The sequence below is a fragment of the Ostrea edulis genome, chromosome 8 (genome assembly GCF_947568905.1).
Source record: "Ostrea edulis chromosome 8, xbOstEdul1.1, whole genome shotgun sequence".
In the NCBI taxonomy this organism is placed as follows: Eukaryota; Metazoa; Mollusca; class Bivalvia; order Ostreida; family Ostreidae; genus Ostrea; species Ostrea edulis.
This window is the reverse complement of record NC_079171.1, coordinates 5360094-5380177: the sequence shown is the minus strand read 5'-3', so window position 1 is coordinate 5380177 and position 20084 is coordinate 5360094. Positions and strand designations below refer to the sequence as shown.

The following is a 20084-nucleotide window of genomic DNA, read 5'->3' as shown; positions in this document are numbered from 1 at the left end:
TTGACAACAAAGACTGAACAAAATAGTGGAGGAAAGGAAATCAGAGTTTCCCCATAAAAATAATTCTGTTTTTATTCTATAAGTAACTGTAAACAATATGTAGTATGTAAGCATGTAGACAGGATATCCGTAATGGACTCCTACTTACCTGAAGTCGCTTCATGGCAACCGAGTCCGGGTCAGCCTTGACCCTACAGGCCACTAACAGATGGGCTGTTGACCCCGCAACCTCTTTCGCTGAGGCAATCAGTCGCTCCTCCGTGGCGTGACCCTGAACCATGGCATTGGCTGACTCGCATAAGCTGTGTGTCGCTGCCGCCACCATTTTGGCCTGTCAGTGAAATTTTAGTTCATTAGAAGTGGAAGTGTGCTCAACTCCCTCAAATTGACAAATAATCTGCTGGAAACATGGAAACCTAGGGGGTATTTACACTAAACACACGACTACAAGATTTTCATGTAAATCAATACTGTTGTGTTAACTAAACAATGAATATGATGAACTGTCATGTAACTAATGACTGAGATAGACTGTTGTGGTTCTGCTCATCGTTTACGAGTTGTTTATGGTGTAAATAATGGAAACATTCACTAGCCTAATGTACTGAGATCAGACATTCACTAGTCTCGCATACTGAGATCAAACATTCGATAGTGTCACATACTGAGATCAAACATTTACTAGTCTCGCATACTGAGATAAGAAATTCATTAGTCTCGCATACTGAGATTAGAAATTAACTAGTCTCGCATACTGAGATCAGAAATTAACTAGTCTCGCATACTGAGATTAGAAATTCACTAGTCTCATATACTGAGATCAGAAATTCACTAGTCTTGCATAATGAGATGATACTTGTGCATCTCGTTGACGTACTGAGATGAGACTTGTGCATCTCGTTGACGTACTGAGATGAGATTTGTGCGTCTCGGGTGAGACTTACCGCTGATATGAGTCCTTCTGACCACTGTCCATCGTCGTCCAGAATCTGGGATTTGTGGTACGTGGCACCAATCTGTGTTTACAGAAAAATTAGAGTCAGCATATTTCTGTCTCATCACAGATTTCACATGGATTAACAATCAGCTTTTCTACACAATGATTTCACATGGATTAACAAATAGTTTTTCTACACAATGAGTTCACATACATTAACAATCAGCTTTTCTACACAATAATTTCAAATGGATTAACAATCAGCTTTTCTACACAATGATTTCAAATGGATTAACAATAATCTTCCCTATCCAACCACTGGATGTTTTTTGTCATAATTTGATGAAACTTCCGTAAAAGTATAAGATCTCATTTATTCTCTATTAGACTAAATACGTCTCATCAATAGCTGTTCTAGGTATGTCGTGTGTTAATAGTTTGGTTGCATATTGTAGTTTTGAAATAAATACTTTACAAATAAATATTTTATAAATAAATACTTAATAAATAAATACTTTATAAATAATTACTTAGATCTTAGAGGTTTTGATAGTGTGTGTAATTGTCTACATTAAGGGCACGTTGCATACACGTTTTCCAATATTCATGAGAGTACGTAAGTATATATACCATACACCCATCACCGGAAGGAAATGATTAATGAAATCACATGATACACCGTACATCTAAATCTCACAGAAAGATACTAGTTATACTAAAAGTGTGTTCGTACAATAACTGTACAGCTTATCACGCTATACGACAAACTTCATAGATGTAATACAGATCGGGATCTTAGACTCGTTTTACCTCTTCCTGTTCTCTCTGAATCTGTCAATAGGAGGGCAATATAAAAAATCTCTTCAGCAACATTAACCATTTCACAGAGAACTCTTTAGATTAGATCTCTTCAGCGACGTTAACCATTTCACAGAAAACTCTTACATTAGATTTCTTCAGCAACATTAACACAGAAAACTTATACATTAGCAATCAAATAACAAAATTTTCACTGTGATATTTTCTTTTCACTTTTAGTTGTCAGAAAAAGAAAAATATGAACATTACAATAGAATATTGGTCGTTTAACCTTTTTTCATAAAGCTATAAATGTGAATATAACTGGTGATTACAAGCTTTTAACTACACGTGAATATGTAATAAAGTCTAGAGGCATTGATATGTTTACAAGTATCTGTAGTCAATGTGAATAATAAAGTCTAAAGGCATTTATCTGTTTACAAGTATCTGTAGTCAATGTGAATAATCAAGTCTAGAGGCATTGATCTGTTTACAATCATCTGTAGTCAATGTGAATAATATGTCTAGAGCCATTGACCTGTTTACAATTATCTACAGGGGCTTTCCAATGACAATAAAAAGAAAATATTATCCAGAAGAGAGTGGTCCATTTATTGTTAAAAAAATATCTACCAATTATTTAAGGGAATCTTACAATCAAGGGAACAATTATCTACACAGGGGCTTTCCACTGTTAAGCAAAGTAAAAAATATCTACCAATTATCTACAAGGCCTTTCCACTGATACACAAAGTAAAAATTATCTACCAAGTATCTAAAGGAGGTTTCCAATGACAACAAAGAAGAATCATTATCAGGTCTACAAATTGTCAAGAGAGATTTTCATTAATAATCAAAAGAAAAATTATCTACAAATTGTCAAGAGAGATTTCCATTGACAATCAAGAGAAAAATTATCTACAAATTATCTAGAGGCTTTCCACTGATAAGCAAGGCAATGATTATCTACAAATAAATCTAGAGAAATTTCCCATTGCCCAACAGTTCTATCATATCTTGGAGGTTCCGCGCATCAATTTCTCTGCATTAATAACAAACTTAGAGCACAACAAAGTCACACAGAAACAAAACATGTTTAAGATGAACAGCAAAACAAGATAGGGGACACAAGATGAACAGCAAAACAAGGTGGGCCACACCCTCACTGTGATTCATTCCTGAAAAAAGACTCTTGTCATCTTTATTAGGACCATGGTGTCACTACTGAGGATTTTCTTTGTTTTTTTTTTTCATTACGTTTTTGTCAGCAATCTTTTTGGTTAGATCCGAAGACTATCATTGAACTCAATCAAAATTTGAACTCTTGTGTTATATTTAAGTAGAAATATTAGCATTGTGTTGAGAAGCCAGGATTTCTGTTGAAACTTGGACTAAAGTCTGAGATTTTACATCAATTTTGAATGCTCAAATAAAAGAAAACTCAAACCTTATTTTAAGATTTTTGAGATATTCACATCAGGTTTGTCAGCCTTGACTCCCCAGTCTAAAGCAGTCACAATTCTGACGGCTTCCAACAGATGATATGTGTAACAAACAACTGACCAGGCCAGGAGGTTATAACAGTTTTCATACTGCATGCTCTAAATCATGCTCATACTCAAAAGGGAAGGATATATAACTTATCAAATCATTCAAACGATTGATTAAATATTATTTAACGTCCCTCTCGAGAATCTTTCACTCATATGGAGATGTCACCACTGCCGGTGAAGGGCTGTAAAAATTTAGGCCTATGCTCGGCGCTTATGGCCACTGAGCAGGGAGGGATCTTTATCATGCCACTCATGCTGTGACACGGGACCTCAGTTTTTGCGGTCTCATCCGAAGGACCGCCCCATTTAGTCGCCTCTTACGACAAGCAAGGGGTACTGAGGACCTATTCTAACCCAGATCCCCACAGGATTATTCAAATGAAGTAACATGCTCAAGATTTTCGAGTTTGTTTCGAAGCTTACTCAAGAGTTCTATACTCAAAACACAAACATGGAGTTTGAGTAAGAGTATGGTAAAACTTTTATAACCTCCAGGCCAGGTGTGCAATAAAAATAGGGGAGGGTTAACTAAAACATGAATGTGCAATCAAAAAGATAACTCAAGAATTCAGAGACTGGCACAAATCTGGCAGAAAATTCTTCCATAGATTGTGGTATTACTTCCCAACTCTGTTCTCTAATATCATGTCTGGATAAAACCTACTCCTAAAATATCCTATCTGGATAAAATCTACTCCTAAAATATCCTGTCTGGATAAAATCTACTCCTAAAATATCCTTTCTGGATAAAATCTACTCCTAAAATATCCTGTCTGGATAAAATCTACTCCTAAAATATCCTTTCTAGATAAAATCTACTCCTAAAATATCCTGTCTGGATAAACTCTACTCCTATAACATCCTGTCTGGATAAAATAGACTCCTTTAATATGCTATCTGGATAAAAGACTCTTATAACACCCTATCTGGATAAAATCGACTGTCTATTGAGGCCTTACAGTTTATATATTGAGATACAATACATTGATACAGACAGTGATCATACTATATATATATATATATATATACCAGTACACTGCAAAAATAAAACCGACACCTCAATGTTGATATCTGTCTACCTCTTAAATCTCCATTTGAATGAAATTGCTTAACTTTTGATGATAAAATAATACAAGATTTGTTTTTTCTTTCATAGAGAATCAGGTAATTAAATTTTTGAAAACATTTACAGCTGAAATCCAAAGTTTTGTGCTCAGTTCAGTTGTTGAAAGAAAACAAAACAAATGTGGGTATTAGATTAAGAGGTTAAAAATACACAAGGTGAAATAGCCATATAATAAAATGTCAAAGCGAAGCGCATTGGTTGCTAAGACAACGAGATTTACCTCTTTGCGCGTGCGAACCTGAAAAGTTAGAAGAGCATGCACATGTTCAATACACAGAAAAATTAGCACAAAGGTTCATCATTAGAAACAGATAGGGTTTGTTTATATCTGGACAGAACGATGGACACACCTACCATCTATAAGACTGCCTTGTCACAGACATCAATCACAGTTACAGAAACGTTAAAACATGCCACAGCACAGAGAACTTCTATAATGAGCGCTGATTGTCAGTCACTGTATTAAGTCATAGATTTACCATGCACTCTATCTCTGAGAAATCTACTTGCATTTTGTTAAAAGAGTACATCTAAGCAGAGGATAGCTTTTGACGGCTACAGCTCTCAAAGAGTTGTATTTTTTTTTCTTCAAAGCAATGACATGCCTAAATGATGATCAATTTCTGTTAGGAGTCCACATGCTTTGTTTTTTTTCTCTCTCAGTATCGTGTACAGAAAAGTTTTTATACACATCTAGACTTATAGACCAAGAGTATACCATTCAGAAACACCCCCTCCCCCCAAATCCCACACAACTGTTAGTCACAGAAGTTAACCCGGACATGTGTCATTATGACTACCTACAGTACAGTTCAATATAAAGTTACAGAAGTTAACCTGGACATGTGTCATTATGACTACCTACAGTACAGTTCAATATGAAGTTCCTGAAGTTAACCCGGACATGTATCATTATGACTACCTACAGTACAGTTCAATATGAAATTCCTGAAGTTAACCCGGACATGTGTCATACCTACAGTACAGTTCAATATAAAGTTACAGAAATTAACCTGGACATGTGTCATTATGACTACCTACAGTACAGATCAATATGAAGTTCCTGAAGTTAACCCGGACATGTGTCATTATGACTACCTACAGTACAGTTCAATATGAAGTTCCTGAAGTTAACCCGGACATGTGTCATACCTACAGTACAGTTCAATATGAAGTTCCTGAAGTTAACCCAGACATGTGTCATTATGACTACCTACAGTACAGTTCAATATAAAGTTCCTGAAGAGTTACCTTTCCTTGAGCCACCAGTTCTCGTTGCGCAGCAGACGCTGATTTCACTAAAGCAGCAGTGGCTGAGGCAATGGACTTGGCAGCTTCCAAAATTTGTTCCTCAAAGTTCAGGCTCATATCAGCTTCCTGTGATAAGAGAAGTTCATCAATATGATCAGCATAAAGCAAGTTTTAAAAATTCGGTGAAAACTAGAACCTAGCTTCATCTCGTGTACATAGTTCTAAGTTGTAACAATCTACCTTTATTGATTTAAAGTACCTATATTGATTTAAAGTACAATTCTGATTGGCCCTAAAATAACCCATAATACTCAAAAAGAATCAATACCCCCCCCCCCCCCCCCCCCCCGTGATTTCATTTTTTTAACCACCAATCTAAACTTCATGGACCTCCATTCACTCTTCATCAATAATCAATACTCAGCAAACAGTTTCAGTCAACACCATCTTTCGTCAACACAACCCTCAGTCAACACAACCCTCAGTTAACACTGCCTTCAGTCAACAATACTGTCCACTATAGGTACTCCACTGCTAACTGTAGTTTGATGAGTTAAAGTATTGACACAATCCCTTTACTACAGTCATGTTTCACAATCGATCAATGCAAACCTTAAACTCGGCAATAAAACTGTCCTTCTCAAATGTTGGTAGAATATCTCCATCCAGTTACTATCTCCTGGAAAAAAAATCTCCAGCTGCTTTTGCAAACACTGTTCTGAACAACTCTTTCCCGTCTGCAGGTGTGTAAGCTATGATGTTGACATGTCTGATATTTGGTGGGAATTTAAATCACTCACCAAATATATCAAACATATCTCACCAGAGCTCACCAAGTCACTCCATCTCCCAAATTCATCCACTGGGTCGATTATTCCATCTCCCAAATTCATCCACCAGGTCAATTACTCCATCTCCCAAATTCATCCACCAGGTCAATTACTCCATCTCCCAAATCCATCCACTGCTGCATATCCCTCCAATTATCCTCACTAAGTCTATAAATACTCTAACATCTAAACTATACAACTAGCCTCATTAAATGCCTTGTGTTTACTTAAAGAAATCCAACATTTTAGGCCTGCATCAATTCTCTACCAAATAACAGAATACACCCATGCCTTATCCAAGCAAAAGCCATCTTTAAGGGAAGTTATCCACACTTGAGACATCTGATTATTCATCAGACTTGAACATTTCTGTTGTGATCAGGACTAGTTGTCCCTACACTAAAATACATCAACCCAACACCACTCATCAGAAGTCCCCACAATTGCTGTCAGTCAATCTCCTAAGTGACCTACAATGACTGATTGTTTTCAAGAAGGAAAATCTAATACATGCTTAGTAAACACTTTCAATCACCACATCCCTAACAAAGCTCTGTTAATAATGGTCTGCGAGTCAAATGTCTAGATGTTTGTTTTTAGCAAGATTATCCCAAAAAGTTCTAAGAATATAGACACCGCTTTTTGACATGCGCGAACATTTTTTTTTTTTTTTTTTTTTTTTTTTGGCTTATGACATTTTTATTTCCCAGACCTATCACTATAACATATAACAAATAGACTAAACGATAGAAGAAAAAAAAAAAGTGTGGAAAGCTGCCAGGGATGGGGCCCTAACTAAGCTCCACCTAAATAACAATATATATTCCCTATTACATCTCGCAGGATGTAGAAGAAGGAAAAAAAACCTGAGAGAAATACAAGATTATATAATCATATGAGAACAAAGTTATACAAATATAAATACATGTACATCATTTCTAGAGGATATTAAAGTATTTCGTGACAACTACCCAAAGGGCCCTTCTCACACTCCAAAAAGTCTATTTTGACCCTGGGTAGTCATGTAAAAGGGAAGGCAGATCATTTCCCTTTACTTTATTTGTACATGATATGAATAGCATGCAACACAATTTGTAATATAAATATATAAGACTATAATTTTTTTACAATACTATCAAGAATATGCGAAAAAGATACCTTGTTTAATTTTTTGTATACAGATACATTGAATTCAAGGATTCCCTTTACATTCTTTCGAATGTCATAAGATTGCTCTCTTTTTTTTAATATTCTACAATACATTTTATATTTGTAAATTTTACATGCAATTCGTGATAAAAGATTATTTAAAAATACTGTTTTCTCATTGATTTCCCAAAAAAAACCAAGAACAATGTTTTTCCATGAAACTTGAAAATTCAATGTTTTCTCAACGATTTTCCAAATTTCACAAACATTTTTACATTTCAGTACCAGATGCTCATTATCTTCTTTTTCCTTACATAGTGAACATAAATCCGTATCAGTAACTTTCCATTTCTTTAACATAACTCGGTTGCTGGTTAGATTGTTCAACAACTTGTAATTGAAATCAGCAATGTGGGTATCAAAAATATTACATATTTTTTGTTTATATATTGCACTCCAAGACTGTTTTGAAACATTGAAGCTTTTAGAATAAAAATTTTGGTGTAGAGGAGGTACAAATTTCTTATCCCGATAAATATCATAGAACATTTTACTTGAGAAATCTTTCACATGTACAATTCCCTGATTTAGCAGTAGAAAGTATGAATTATCTTTTATATGTACATTTTCATATATTATATTTTGAACATCGAAAGGTTGTAGTAATTTTCCTATGGCATTTTTTACAATATTATATTCACATATCCAGTTTTTCTTGCAAATCAATTTATCTATAAACCATTCCATCGGCTTAATACCATTCTCATCCACCACGTCAATCACGTATTTCAGACCACTCTTTAGCCATGATTTTAGAAATATAGGTTTATTTTTATATACCACAATATTATTACTCCATAATGGCTCCCTCAGTATATTGTTCAAACAATCTAGCCTGTTTCTACCCTTGCATTCATTAAAAGATGTGAACATTTCCTTGTAAAACATAGGAAATCCATCCATTATCTCATACTGTTTGATATTAGTGATATTAGTTTTACTTAAATAGTCAAGATCATAATTGTTTTCCAAACATATGCTATTCACAAAATGGTATAATGGATTTCTTTTATCTAATATTTTCTTAATCCATGATATTCTTAAAGATTTAATTTTTGATAAGATATCTACAACTCCAATGCCTCCACTAATGATATTTCCGATTAATGTATTTCTTTTTATTCTATCTCTCTTATTCCAAATGAAATTGTAAATAAGTCTTTGAATTTCTTTGATAATGTTTGAATCTGGTAGGTTTAATATCGAAGCTATATATATAATTTTAGATATTGCAAGACTATTAATTATGCAAACTTTGCCAAAAATGGTTAAGTTTCTTGTTTTCCAAGATTCAAAAAGTTTCTCTACATCGCTGGTGATTTTTGTCCAATTATTTCTCAGGCACATTTCTTTATCATGGCCAATATATACACCTAATGCTTTTACACATGAAACATTTACATAAACATTATGAATTTTCTTAAATCTGTTTTTTAAAGGTCCAGTTAATATGCATTCTGTTTTTGACATATTTAATCTCATACCCGAAACATTACTAAAATTACTTATCGCCTCGAGGGCCTTCTTTAAAGACTTTTCATTTTCCATTGGAAGGGTAGAATCATCGGCATGCTGTATTATCTTAATGTCTTTTTCCATTCCTTCTTTTTGAAACCCATGTATGCTGGGATTGTTTCTTATTGAAATTCCTAATATTTCAGCCACAAAGAGAAACAAGACTGCTGATACCGGACATCCCTGCCTTATTCCCCTATGCATCATGCAAGTTTTAGATATCCATCCATTATTTTTTATTCTGAAGATTGGATTTGCATATAAGATGTGAACCCATTTAATAAAATTTTCACCAAAGTTAAATCTTTTCAGTACTTCAAACATAAAATTCCACTCAATTGAATCAAAGGCTTTCTGAAAGTCTAAAAATAAAAGTATAAGTTCTTGATTATTTTCTTCACAATAATCAAAAATGTCCAAAATTAATCTTGCATTTAGTGCGATATTTCTTCCTTTTATATAAGCTGTTTGATTTATTGATATCAAATCATCTAGCAGTTTTTGTAAACGCCTGGCGAATACAAAAGCTATTATTTTATAGTCTGTGTTGGTAAGGCTAATTGGTCTATAATTTCCTAGGTTTTGTTCGTCTCCTTTCTTATAAATCAAAGTAATCAATGATAATCTCTGCGTAAAAGACATTGTATTTAAATCAAAAATACTTTGTAAAACACAATAGAAATATTGTTTTATTTCTTCCCAAAATGTTTGATAAAATTCACATGGTATTCCATCCAGACCAGGAGATTTATTGCTTTTCATATTTAAGAGTGCCTCTGAGCATTCCTGAAGTGAGGGAAATATTTCTAATTCATTTTTCTCCTTATCTTTCAATGTAAATTCTAAGTCTATAGCATTTATATATTCGTTGATATCCGTGGTTTGTATATTATTTGTTCTATATAAATATATAAAGGTGCACAGGTTAGGTCTAGGGCCAATTGGATAGAACAAGGAGAAAAGAATACCTCGTACTTCTTAAATTTAGAAAAGAGAAGACAAATAAATAATGTAGTTAAAGCTTTAAGAGAAGAAACTGGTGATATCATACTCGATGATGATGACATACTAAACAATATGTGCAATTTTTATGAAAATTTATATAGGACATGCGCGAACATTAATTTTTTTTCTTCTTCAAATTTCTGGCGTCTTAAAGTACATCAAAATCTAACTACCCTTTAATAATATTCGTGCCTTTTCTCTCAGGCAGTACACAAGAACTGAGACACACTGCATGGTTTTGACTTGCAACACTTTGAGACCTTCCCTACCCATTTGGAGTTTTCGAGATTCTCCCTATCTTGGCCTTTTTGAGTTGCGAGTTAGATTTTGAGATGCTCCCTACCTTGGCCTTTTTGCATGGTTTGAGTTGTGAATTACATTTTGAGATGTTCCGACCTTGGCCTTTTTGCATGTTTGAGTTGTGAGTTACATTTCGAGATGTTCCCTACCTTGGCCTTTTTGGTTGGTTTGCATTGTGAGTTACATTTCGAGATGCTCCCTACCTTGGCTTTTTAGTGTGGTTTGAGTGGCGAGTTATGTTTTGAGATGCTCCCTACCTTTGCCTTTTTGCGTGGTTTGAGTTGTGAGAGTTTCTGTGCAGCAGCCTCTATTGACTTGGCAGCTGTCAGAAGTTCACTCTCTGCTATCACTGTGGGGTCCTCTGGGTCAACCCAGTCTGTGCCTAGTAACACAGAGCAAAATAATCAAAGACATGAAAGTACTGCAAGTAATAAATCAGCTCATAGTCCTGTGACTACTGGTAGTGTATATATGCAGCAATAGCAATGTATGACATGAGGACGACTCAAAAAATACATACCAGAATTATTTGTATATTGATAATGGTGTAAACCTTATGTGTTCTGATGCAGATATGATTCTAATCACCCCCATCCTCCCTCAATTCAAGATAAATCCCATATAATATGAAGTATTTTGGCCCTCCCCAAAGATACTCCACATGAATTTTCAAATATTTTGTTACATTTCTGAAGACAGACCTGACTGCAAAGAAAATGTTACACATTTGTTCAATAAAAGTATGAATATATTTTGATAAGTTTCGTTTAAAAATAATATGAATATATTCTGATAAGTTTCATTTAACAATAGTTCCTGGAAAAATGGTGAGACCTTCATACAGCTCTCGAATCTTTTCTGCATCAGAATTATTCAAGTTTGTAATGCGATGAGATCAAATCTTTTTCAAATGAGTGAGATGCATTTATTCACATTTACATTCACATACATCATACAAAGCATGCGGAAACTAAACATTTCATAACATTCCAACTCTGCAATAACAATTCCAAAAATAAATATAACTGCACAAGATATGTGTTCTATTCTATAGCAGGGTAACGTCAAAATTCCATCAAAATAACTACAGAATTTTCAGAAGGATTCGGTATCTATAAATAATATAAAACAGGGTCAATATTGAGTAGCATGTGGGATTATAATTATTGATATTGAACGGTAGATACATCAATCAGATTTGCATGATGAAATATGGATTGATGAGCATGAGTACTACAATCAGAATGCATGATGGTCTGTATAAATGAATTCCGAACTAACAGGATATTATTAACAGTAATGGGTTTAAAACTTCAAACATTAAACATTGCACTTGTGTAAAAACAAATTCTGTATATTCAGGAAGTCTGACTCATCCACTTCATTCTCCACAACAAAAGTCATTGTATTTGTCTCTGACAACATCTATAGACTGTAGGCTGTATAACAACACTGATACTTCACATGCTTCAACACTGACTCGCGGCTACCGTGTGGAGATGCGGTCACTGACTCGCGGCTACCGCATGGAGATGTGGTCACTGACTCGCGGTTACCGCGTGGAGATGAGGTCACTGACTTGTGGCTACGGCATGGAGATGCGGTCACTGACTCGCGACTACCACATGGAGATGTGGTCACTCACATCTACGCGTGGAAATGCAGTCACCGACTCGCGGCTACCGTGTGTAGATGTGGTCAGTTTCGGCTCGAAAGGACCACAACTGTGGATTTCAAAACATTTTCATGGCTAGTTTTCCAAGCAGCAAAATAATATTTAGGATACTTTATCATTAAAAATATAGATTTTGATTAAGAAATATCATCAGAATATGATATCGATATATTTCATAAAACCGTTCTCTTCTCCGCTGGTCTCTATAGACATGCTGATATGGGGTGGAATACAGTCATACAACGTCGAACTCTACTCAGTAACTTGCACTTTATATATTCTGCATGGTCATGACATGTGAATGCCTTCAAGGTCAAACAATAAGATTGAATGTCAAGGTCAGAGAGACTACAATGTTTGGAGATACAAGTATTAATTCTAACCAGATTGTTAGTTATGTGACGTGTCTGGAACCTAAGTTGGGTTCTGGGCTGTAAAACAGCTGCAACAACACTGAAAGACTCGAGGGTTAATTTTCAAATATCAAAAGATCTATATAAAAAAAAAAAAAAAAAAAAAAAAAAAAAAAAAAAAACCTTAATACTATTGTTGTACACTTTCGTCTTTTTTTTCAAACTTCTAATTTACTCAGGAAATTTATTTAAAACATTCATAAATTGCTTTCAATGTCAGTGCAGCACATATATTCCTATCCTACAATGAAAGCATTCCTTGTTCAGCTGTTGCCATGGTTACCTGACACAATATGGGACCATCGAATCTCTTTGGACGCTGATCAAAAAACAAAGTTTCATCAGATTCATTATGAAGGCAAATTTTTCATTGGAGAGTAATCTCCCCTTTATGTGACCAAGATGAACAATGCAGAAAATACGGCATGCAGACAGGGACAAAACATACACAGGTTGTACTCCAGAAACAATGTGGCTCCCGACAGATTTCCCATAGTGCAACATGAATCTTCACCTGACTACACATTCCGATTTCGTATTAACCAGTCAAATATAAGCATATATATATATATATGAATATGATATAGATAAATTATCCCAGAATCTTCTATTATATTCTTCATACTTGTGCACAGACAAAATACTGAATACATTTTTTCTCCTCAAATATGCCAGTAATAATTTTCCTATTTAGAAGAGAAGAACATCTTCAACAAATTTATATCATCTGGGTTGAACAACCTCTAGCTCCATTCTGATTGGTTGAACAACCCCTAGCTCCATTCTGATTGGTTGCTTTCCACATGGTGCTTTCCTATAAACATTTCCTGATAAACAAGACATTAGACAGAATACACGCAAATGAAAGAAAGCAAACATGACATAGGGGTTACCACACACCTTCTTCTCCCGCAACTTGGCTCACTAAAACAGAAGGAATCACAGCTTATACTATGGGACACGTCTTCACAAAACATCGTGCCATTCTAACCTTTTTATGAAGTACTCTGAAATCTAAGTTCAGTGACACCCCCCCCCCCCCCCCTTTTTCGAGTAATTGGCTACTACTAGTGCATACTTCAACATTAGCATATGGAAATACAATTGACAGGTTATATAGTATAAAGATGCCATCCCCAGCACATTAATAAGTATAGCAGGCAGATGCTGCAGTAATAATAATTGTATATTTATATTCGTTGACTATACATCACATCCCCCTTGTTGGTTACAGAGACAAGCGGAGTTACGTACCTTTAATGAGTTCGGCACAGTGGACAATGTCCTGCACGGATGTAGCCACTTGTCTGGACAATGCAGCCAGTGTCTGTTTTGCCTCCTGAGTAGGCTTTTGAACCACCTGTGAATTAAACATTGAATGTCATTAATTCAACTTTCCTTCTTTCTTAAAGTCTACATCTCTCAGTATAATGATAAATGGAATTCACATTCTAAGTCTTGGAACTGCATATCAGATAATAAGAAAGGACTTTCTTAAAATCTTAACATAAATAAGGTGACAACATGCTTAAAGTAATTCCACCCTCCTGTGATGTCATCATATTTTGCAAAATCAATGATTTAATTAGATTTATGCGTGATAGGAACATAAATTTTGTTGGAGTCTTTTCTGATAGTTATTGTAAAAAATCTTGTTAAATTTAAACTATTTTAAAAGTTTAAGTTATAGATGAATAATTAATGATACGTTTCAAAGTATTGAATCTAAGGGCAATAACTCTGTTTCTATTGATTTCTTTATCAAGTCTATTATGCGATAGATTTCTTTGTTTTTTACAGACATTTTGTATATTTTTGTGAAGATACAGTTTAATGAAATTGTTATGAATGCTACTATATTGTCATAACCAGTTTGTATGAAATTTTGATAACGCTGTTTAAGGAAAATTGCAATTTTCTGACAGTGATATATGATTCTGTTTATGTACGTCTCGTATCTTAAAAAGGGTGATGACCTATGTTTTTTATTTGATAATTTGTTAGTTTTAACTCTAATGAATGGAAATAAATACATTTTTCAAACTTGTATCAGATAAAACTACAAGTATGGAGTTAAGGTTTAAGTCCAAAATTTCTGGATCCACTTCTGTATTGTGCTTTGAGTGTAGGGGTGAATCAATATATTGATATATCGAAATGTACCAGTATACGCCTGTCCAGCGATATACGATACGGTATTTCGATGATACGATACGGTATAATGTCGGGTTTAAAAATAGCCCTTTTAATAGTCGGGATCGAAGTTCATAATTTAAAAATGGCTTCTAACAGGAGCACAATTCCTCAGACTTTAATCCCCGCTTTTACATTGTGACATTGGAGCTTCCTCAGACTTTAATCCCCGCTTTTACATTGTGACACATCGGAGATTGCTCAGACTTTAATCCCCGCTTTTAAATTGTGACATTGGAGTTTCCTCAGACTTTAATTGTCATTGTTTGTTTTGTTATGAAATAAAAGATATTAAACCACTTCATTTTTTTAAAAATTTTGATATTTTACTTCAGAAAATGCTTAACTACATTGTATATCCAATATATCGGATATCACATCAGAAAATATTGTATCGTATCGAAAAATCTTGAGCAACACACACCCCTATTTGAGTGACGCGGCCTGTAACAAACACTTACCATGCTGACACACCCCTATTTGAGTGACGCGGCCTGTAACACTTACCGTGCTGACACACCCCTATTTGAGTGACGTGGCCTGTAACACTTACCGTGCTGACACACCCCTATTTGAGTGACGCGGTCTGTAACACTTACCGTGCTGACTTGCTCCAGAAGGTCTTTGTACACCACAGCACAGTTTTTACCCGCCTGTATCGTCTTCTGACGGACTTCTGTGGTCTCTGCCGTGCTTGCTGTTCCCTAAAAAGTGACAGATCGGACATTTCTTGTGAGACCAGAATGACATCTACTTGCAGTATTCAACTACAACTTTCTAATACTCCAAACTAAAAAGTTACCCAATTCATCACACACCCTATATAAGTGGAATTTTTAGTAAGACTTGAAGTTACCCTACCCAATTCATCAAATATTCACCAATTCTTTTCAAACTGACTGAGAACAACCTACCCTGCATGTAGCCAGGAGATCAAAGATAGCTTTGCGTCCCATGTTGGCGCAGATAATGACGTCTTCCTGTCGACAGGAGTTCCCAGCAGCCACTGCTTTGGCGGTTGCCGTGGTGATGGGTTTGGTCAGACGAATCAGATCTTCTGCAGTCGCTTTCTTCTCGGGCAAGGTGCCAGCCTCGTACGACTACAAAATGTAACAGAATTTTCCACAGAATTCATTTTATACCGGATAATTTCTAAACGGATTTTTCATAGCACAAGTACACAGTAAACACATATCATTTTTTTTTTTACACAATAGTTCTAATCTAAGGAAAATCAAGTAATCATAAATTATACACATTTCATTGAGCTAAGTATCACAAAATGACCTGCATACTATTCTGATCACTGGATTTACCTTTACTTCCTGTCCGATGGCCTCAATAGTCGACTCAAGAGCTCGCGTACCCCGGGCAGCCTCGTCCTCCACCGTCTTAACCGTCTTCAGAAGTGACGTCACATTTGTCACCATCACCTGCCAGCACAACAACTTCAATCATTTCGAATTCAAACTCCCAAGAGATTCAGAATCAGAGTCAAAAGGTCTTTACATTACTCACCTAAAAATTCTACAGGGGTTAATTCGATTCCCATCAACTAGATCCATAGTTATTTTATTTTGATCAATTTCTAACATTTTCTGAGGCAGTGGGTAATGATGAGAACTACACACTCGTGTCCCTCTGATTTCAGTTTGTTATTCTATGTTTACAACTACTATCCCTAACACAATGAAATAAAATCACAGTTATGGAAGAAAATATTTTTTTAATGAACACAGACATGTTAAGTACATCAAAGCAAGATCTGTCATGTAACATGAGAAAGCGCCTATGTCTAACACAAATTGATAATGAGAGATATCACAACATACACAGCCTCCTTAAACTCCCTAACAGAGTTCATACACAGCCTCCTTAAACTCCCTAACAGAGTTCATACACAGCCTCCTTAAACTCCCTACAGAGTTCAGCTCCACTGATCAATTCGTAAATAGTTCTGGTAGTTTAATTCATGTTTATGAAGGCAACCACAATCATGGCTAACAAATGTGGTGGTGGTGGTTGTCAGAGGGAGCTGCAGGACTTTGACTAGTCAGTAAGTTCCAAAAACTATAGAGTAGTGAAGGGGTAGTAGTTGACATGTTCATGTGAAAATTTTCTAGAATTCCAACACTTCTACTAAGACAGGTGATAGGAAAATCAGCAGCAATGTCTATTTCAATCCATGCCAGACAGGTATATGTTGGAGAATAGGCATGCAATAATACGGATGATGACCAAATGGACAGGGCGGTCTAATAATACTGGACAATAAATAAATGGAGAGAGCGGTCTAATAATACTGAACGATGACCAGATGGACTATGACAGACCGGTGTGATTTAATGTTTCTGATAGGGAGGACTGAACACAGTCGATTTATGCTGAACAACAGAACAGAAGCTAGGTGACTACGCAGACCAAATGCAGGAATATTCCAAGAAAGCATTTCAGCGTCATGCATTTCAACAAATGCTCAGGATCTTGTCTTATTCTGCTTCTCAGTTAAACATTTCTATTTAATAAGACTTGATTTTCTTAATAAATCTTTTGATAAACAAAATGTATGGCAAATTTTATCAGTTTATATTATTGTACATTAAAACATCCAATATTTTGTTAAAGATTCTGTCAAGATTTTTAAAACCAATAGTTAAAAATCTTAACTGTTAAACAATGCCTTTATTGGATACGAGTTAAAAAAAATCTTCATTAGAATAGTCAAACAATGATGATGAACGTGTTAGGCCGAAATAAAAAATTGCTTGTTTGCAGTTGCTGACCGTCCTGCCTATAAAAAGCACCTCACTGATAATTTGTGATGAACATAAAAAGCACCCAACCCATTTTTTGTGACGAGCATAAAAAGCACCCAGCCCATTATTTGTGAAGAGCATAAAAAGCACCTGACCCATTATTTGTGAAGAGCATAAAAAGCACCCAACCCATTTTTCTTTTCAACTATTTGTGAAGAGGATTTTTTAATGTTGGTTTTCTGGATATCAAAAGTCGGCTTTCTTCTGTAATTTAGATTAAGCACTTGAATTAAGTGCAGCGCTCGGGTAAATAAACGATTCAGTAACCTAGATACATAACACTGTTTTAATCGGCGGATACACCCCTAAAATATTTTCCTCAAAATAAGGACCATATCATAAAAAACAAAAAATATGTATTTCACGAAGAGAGGTGGGTTGAAACTGTAAAGGGTTTGCTGTTTGAGAATGTTGAAACTAAATACAGAGCAGAGGTGTTGCCATCAAACAAAACGTGACAACTTTCCTCCTGAGTTAATGTTCGTAGAACTATTTGTGGTGATCAGGTTAACAACTCTTGTTATGGAGCAAACACCTTCCATAGTTTTCATAAACCATGTTTAATGTTTTTATTTTCCAAGTGCGAGTAAAACCTACCTACATGTACCTATCCACTGTAAAAATTGTTGGTCGGACACTGCAAACAAAGAATTTTTTAAGCTTGCCCTTATACCAAAATACTTTTAATTTCTTCTTCACTGTATTTCTTCATGCCTTTTCCATATCTCCAGCGACAAAAACTGATGCAGAAGAAATAAAAATGGCTTTGTTCTGGACACCTAGTATCTAATAAAAGCAGTTTCATTCTTTGGGTGGGGGGTGGGGGAGTTTCTATGGAAACACCAATTCCAATGCAATCCAAATTGTTTTGTAGCCGCTACAGGTAACAGCCTGAAAGCTCTCCTACACAGAGAACCGATTAATCACAACATTCAATGTAACAATTTTTAATGTCCATCATCACTTTAAATGTCAACAACACTGGAACAAAAATTCATCCAATCAGGAGGCCCGAAATTTTAACTGCACTCAGTACATGCTTGAAACATATATAGTATACCCATCCTGCAAATTCTCTACGACAGAGTCTGTCTTCTGCAAAAGTCACAGGGCTTTACATCAGATATCAAATCTAACAATCAATTTCAAATTTCATGAGCTTTCTGGGATGAGAATGATGTAAATTAGGTCATTGACACAATCTTATTTCTCTGATAGCGAAAGCTAAAAGCTTAAGATTGCTAGAAAAGGTTTTTCCATAGAATTTAAGTGATTATACCACACAAACACTCACAACACTAAAACATCAATGAAATCTGAATGTTAATCAATTTCGATACAGATTTCTTTTCTTCTAGCAGATGTGACCAATCATTAATATCTTCATTTATTGTTTCGATTTGCTGAAGGACAATTTGAGACAGAAATCTATGCATTGTTCATTAACACAACCTCTACTGACCTTGGCAGACTCTTTCAAGGTCAACATTGCAGGATCCGAGACATTTTTTCCAGATGCGTTCTTGGTGGCACTGATCAGATCTGAGAGGGCAGAGGCAACGTCTTTAACTGCGTTAATTATCATCACCTGAAAACAATAATTAATTATTATCACCTGAAAATAATTAATGATCTTATCTCTTAACATCTATGGCAGTGAGATATTGAGTAAGTCCCCATTCTGAAACAGAATCCTTATTTGTTTCCACTTTGTTGACACAATGAAGACCTACACACATCAATCTACACATAAATCCATAACTTCTGAAATCGCATGAATTACCAACAACTCATTACATTTGAGATTTGAGATCCTTTTGAAGATGACAAAATTAAGCTACCTTCATTCAACACATTCTTGGACAAATGGAAATTGTTAAGAATTCAATACCTGTGCCTCTGGCTGGTCAGATCCCAGTGAGGCGGCCCCGAGTTTGACCACATCTGCGAGTTTGGTGATTGTTTTGACAGCTTGCTGGGCGGCGCCGGCCAGGGTCTCTTGATCGGAGGCGGCTCCCTGTACCAATCTCTTAGTTTCCTCCACCAGAGCTTTGGCAGTCTTCAGAATGTCCTCTCTACAAACATTTAATAACTCACATTGTTATATAGTCAATATAAGAATGTCCTCTCTACAAACATTTAATAACTCGCATTGTTAGATAGTCAATATAAGAATATCCTCTCTACAAACATTTAATAACTCACATTGCTATATAGTCAATATAAGAATGTCCTCTCTACTAACATTTAATAACTGTTAGATAGTCAATGTCTGTATGGTCTGCTGTTTACTTAGTATATCTAATGTGGACCACACAATTGATGGAGAAGAAAAGTTAAGATTCATTGACTAATTATAGTTAATATTGGAGAAAATTTCCCCAATGTGTGTTTTATTTTTCGGCCTACCTGTGGCTGGCAAAGCTATCGTCGCCTTCCGTGCTGAGTGTTCCTGCCGTG

At 35.4% G+C, this 20084-nt stretch overlaps 1 protein-coding gene across 27 annotated transcripts in view; it reads right to left on the bottom strand.

Annotated features, from left to right (window-relative positions):
* The window catches only part of LOC125661139 (talin-1-like), a 106597-nt gene that overhangs the window by 3414 nt on the left and 83099 nt on the right, over positions 1–20084 (bottom strand). For 18 of the 27 annotated variants that reach the window (XM_056147994.1, XM_056148003.1, XM_056148009.1 and 15 more), the window contains 13 exons: positions 20034–20084; positions 19516–19699; positions 19087–19212; positions 16125–16241; positions 15723–15908; positions 15408–15512; positions 13870–13975; positions 13516–13539; positions 10785–10909; positions 5669–5794; positions 4638–4655; positions 945–1016; positions 149–331 (listed from right to left, as the gene is read on the bottom strand). The exon at positions 20034–20084 is cut by the window's right edge and continues 263 nt beyond it. In XM_056147994.1, coding sequence (XP_056003969.1) covers positions 149–331; positions 945–1016; positions 4638–4655; positions 5669–5794; positions 10785–10909; positions 13516–13539; positions 13870–13975; positions 15408–15512; positions 15723–15908; positions 16125–16241; positions 19087–19212; positions 19516–19699; positions 20034–20084 — 1423 coding nt within the window. Of the gene's footprint in view, positions 1–148; positions 332–944; positions 1017–4637; positions 4656–5668; positions 5795–10784; positions 10910–13515; positions 13540–13869; positions 13976–15407; positions 15513–15722; positions 15909–16124; positions 16242–16335; positions 16490–16514; positions 18720–19086; positions 19213–19515; positions 19700–20033 lie in introns of those variants that run through there. The other 9 variants (XM_056148012.1, XM_056148013.1, XM_056148022.1 and 6 more) reach the window with 5 other exon arrangements.